At 46.1% G+C, this 4,068-nt stretch overlaps 1 protein-coding gene across 4 annotated transcripts in view; it reads right to left on the bottom strand.

The window, feature by feature from the left end:
- Positions 1–4,068, bottom strand: part of Rufy2 (RUN and FYVE domain containing 2) — a 35,548-nt gene that overhangs the window by 30,161 nt on the left and 1,319 nt on the right. For all 4 annotated transcript variants that reach the window (XM_021205864.2, XM_029542672.1, XM_029542673.1 and 1 more), the window contains exon 2: positions 2,718–2,891. In XM_021205864.2, coding sequence (XP_021061523.1) covers positions 2,718–2,891 — 174 coding nt within the window. The remainder of the gene's footprint in view (positions 1–2,717; positions 2,892–4,068) is intronic.

Raw genomic sequence — 4,068 nt, 5'->3', positions numbered from 1 at the left:
TCTCTGTGAGTTAGAGGCCATCCTGGTCTACATAGTGAGTTGCAGTACAGCCAGGGCTACACAGAGAGACCCTATCTATCTTTGGGGGAGGAGGGTGCACAGGAAGCAATCTTAGGACACGTGCCCTGATATATATTCCCAAAATGTTCTTCCAGCACTCTGTAATCTGGAAAATGTTGGGAACATCCTGAGCTCACACAGGAAGAGTAGGTTCTGCTCGGAGGTGGCTGAAGATGGCTCACTACTTCTAATGCTCCTGCCTCCACCTCCCAAGTGCTGGCATTAAAACCACAAGCCACCGTGGTGTTTATGAGGTGCTGGAGGTCAAAGCCCGAATGCTAAGCACACACTCCCATCAACTGAGCACACCCCCAGGTTGGGTGTACAACTCTTTCCTACCCTGCTACACAGACACTGATCATACGAGAATGCGATCAAAGCTGCTGCCAAATCCGAGTGTATATTTATGTACATATGGATGGATGGATGGATGATTTTTAAAAAAAAAAACAAAAAAACAAGTTCTTACTATGTCATCCTGGCTAGCAAGGAACTCCATATATAGACCAGGCTATCCTCAAACTCAGAGAGTTGCCTGCCCATGCCTTCCTAGTACTGGGGTCAAAGTTGTACCACCACAGACACTCCAGCCAACACAGGCTGGCCTCAGACATGCTCTGCAGCTGAAGACGGCCTTAAACATCTGGACTTCCTGTCTCCGCCCTCACGGGTGCTGGGATTATAGGCATGCATTACCACGCCTGGCTTAATTGTTATCTTAAGTAAAAGAATTATTATTATCCAGTATATATTTAAGCATTGAAAACTACACAGCCAGGTGTGTCATCTTCACTTGGGGTCTGTGTGTGTGAGGAAGGTCAGACATTAGCTTTGAGAGGCATGCTCAAGAGCCGTCCACCCTGTGTTCTGAGGCAGGGTCTCCCCATAGGACCAATGGATGGTATCTAAACTAGCTGAGCTCCAGGAATCCTCCTGTCTCCACACCCCCCAGCCCCACCCCCACCCTGGTTTAGGGATTACAAGCTTGCCACCACGTCTAGCTTTCTGTGTGGGCACTAAGGATTGAACTCAGTCCTCACACCGGGTCATCTCCCTGGCCTGCTATCCTGTGTTTCATCCCCAACATACTTCTGAGCTGCATGAGTCCTTGAGAAAAGCCCTCTCACCTCTGCACAGAGAAGGTACCTGGCACCTACTACCTCTGTCCTTGGGACTACACAGCACATACCAGGCCGGTCGGGGCTGTTTGCCGGATCCTTTTCTCAAAACATAACTACCACCTGCGCATGATGGGGCCTGGTTAACCTCAGGAGACAGAGGCAAGCGGACTTGTGCAAGGTGGAAGCCAGCTTGGTCTATACAGTGAGCTCCAGGATAGCCAGGGCTACATAGAGAGCCTCAAAACCCACCACACATTTTCCACGTATCAACCTCTGGTGGGACCTGCATAGCAGAGGACCGTCCTTTCCGGGATCACTTCGGTTTCTACAGGAACCTGGTTCAGAGGACACTTTCCCGTGCAGGTCCCCATGCATGGAGACATTCCTATCTCAGCGATCTATGCTGACATAACTTCTACAACTGAGTTCAAACTATCAGTGAGCTCATCCCAGCATCTCCACTCAGTTTCAGTTTCAAAAGCAATCTAAGGCGGCTGAGATGGCTCAGTGGGGAAAGGCACTGGCCTCCTGCAAGATGCCCTCTAACCTTTATGTTCATGTGTTGTGTGTGTGTGCGTGTACACATGTGTGTGTGTGAGTGTATGAGCGCACGCACGCATGTGTGCACGTAAGTAAATGTAATTTTTTAAAAAGTGTGTGTGTGTAAATAAATGTAATTTTTAAAAAAATTACCCAAGAAAATGAAAACCCCTTGAAGGCTAAATATGTAAAAACCATGTAATCAGGTCAAGCATGTTGGCAGGCCACCTTTGATCTCAGCACCTGGGGGGAAGAGGAAGACAGGTCTCTGTGAGTTCAAGGCCAGCCTGGTCTATAGAGTGAATTCAAGGCCAGCTATATAAGACCATCTCAAAAAAAAAAGAGTAATCAACTATGTTTTCCACCAATTATTAGAAAAAAAACATTTCTTTTTGTAGTGCATGATGGCGCACTAGTCCTGGGCAGAGGCAGGCAGATCTGTGAGTTCCAGTCCAGCCTTGTCTACAGAGTGAATTCTGAGAAAGCCAAGGCTGTTTACTACACAGAGAAATCCTCTCTCAAAAAACAAACAAACAAAAAATTTTTCTGAAGATCATGTACTAGGAATCACAAGAGTAATTAACACTTTCTCCTGAAATCAACACACCTTAACCTAGATTCCAAAGATCAAACTGGAGTCTTCCAGCTCGAGTGGCAAGCCATTACATTGGCCCAACTTGATTTAAAATGCAAAATAGGGCTGTTGAGATGGATCAATGGTTAAGAACACTGACTGCTCTTCCAGAGGTCCTGAGTTCAATTCCCAGCAACCACATGGTGGCTCACAACCATCTGTAATGGGATCCGATGCCCTCTTCTGGTGTGTCTGAAGACAGCAACGGTGTACTCATAAATAAATTAAAAAAAAAATAAAGAAAACAAAATAAAATGCAAAATAACAAACGGCAGCTACGGCCTCAAAACTATTTCTCCAGGACCCCGAGGGTGAGAAGCGAGGGGCCAGAAGGCTGACCGATTGGGGGAGTGTCGTCATACCTTTCAGGCCGTGTTTCAGACAATGTTCCATGACCACGAAGAACTGCTGCAGAGGGGGGTAGTCGGAGTCCAGGGTGCGGCCGAAGCTCAGGGCAGACTCAATGAGCCCTTTGATACTCAGTTTAGCCATGTTTAACAGATTGGCTCTCTCCACGGCCGTGGGGTCCTTCGAAGCTGAAAAAAATGCAGGAAAGTCCAACCAACGTCCTCCCCAGGACAAGACAACAGAGGCAAGTCCATAGATCTGTCCTTCTCCGTGGAAGTCGGCTCTCCTGTGCTGGGCAGCCTGATAGCTCCTCAGGCCAGGGCACCACAACACAACCTCTTCCTTCTCTCTCACAAGCAAAGCGCCATCCATGCCCACTGCGGCCATGCTTACAAACTACCCTCAAGACTCCACACAGAGAATAAAGAGCTTTATTTTCTGGCTGGCGAGATTGCTCAGAGAGGATGCGCAGGCCTGACTACCTGAGCTCCATCCAGAAGCCACAAGGCAGAAAGAACGTCTCTGACCTCTGTCATTTACTGGGCACAGAACATTTGTGTCTACCTACTGCGCGCTCAAGCATGCACACACACACACGCACACACAATCACTAGCCATGGCCCACTGTGCCTACCTACTACACACATCTTCAGGTAAAATGGCTTTCAGTGAAGATAAGCTTGCAAGCACAAGCCACATGTTTGAGGATTTTGCAAATGGTGGATAGCGGGTATGGTCTAATGATTTCCGGAGCAAGAATAAGAGGCTAAAGGGATGGCTCAGTCGTTAAGAGCATCTGTTGTTCTTCCAAAGAACCAAAATTCAGTTCCCAGCATCCATTAAGATGGTTCATACCTACCTGTAACTCTAGCACCAGTTAACCAAATGCCCTCTTCTGACCTCTGAGGTACACACACACACACACACACACATCTTTATTTCAAAAATAGGCAGTGGTGGCTCAAATCTTTAATCCTAGCACTTGAGTTAGAGGCCAGTCTAGTCTACAGAGTGAGTTCCAGGACAGCCAGGCCCACATATTAAAACTGTCTCAAAAAAAAAAAAATAATAATAATAAATAAAAATACACTAGCAACAAAATAAAAGATAAAGTTATCAGATTCCAGAATCTCCCAGAAAAACAACAACAGAAAAAAATCAAAATATTCTGACAAATATAGGCATAGAGAAGAAACAGCTCAATCCAAGGTAGTCTTGTGTGCCTTTGACTTAAGCAACTGGGAGGTTGGTTCCAGGCCGGCCAGGGTTACATAATAAGACCCTGTCTCGAAAAACACAACTCCCAAGTCAAAAAAAAAAAAAAAAAAAAAAAAAAAAAAAAAAAAAAAAAAAAAAAAAAAAAAA

Source organism: Mus pahari, chromosome 9, assembly GCF_900095145.1.
Source record: "Mus pahari chromosome 9, PAHARI_EIJ_v1.1, whole genome shotgun sequence".
NCBI classification, from domain to species: domain Eukaryota; kingdom Metazoa; phylum Chordata; class Mammalia; order Rodentia; family Muridae; genus Mus; species Mus pahari.
Note: the sequence above shows the minus strand (reverse complement) of the source record. Positions and strands in the feature narration are given on the sequence as shown.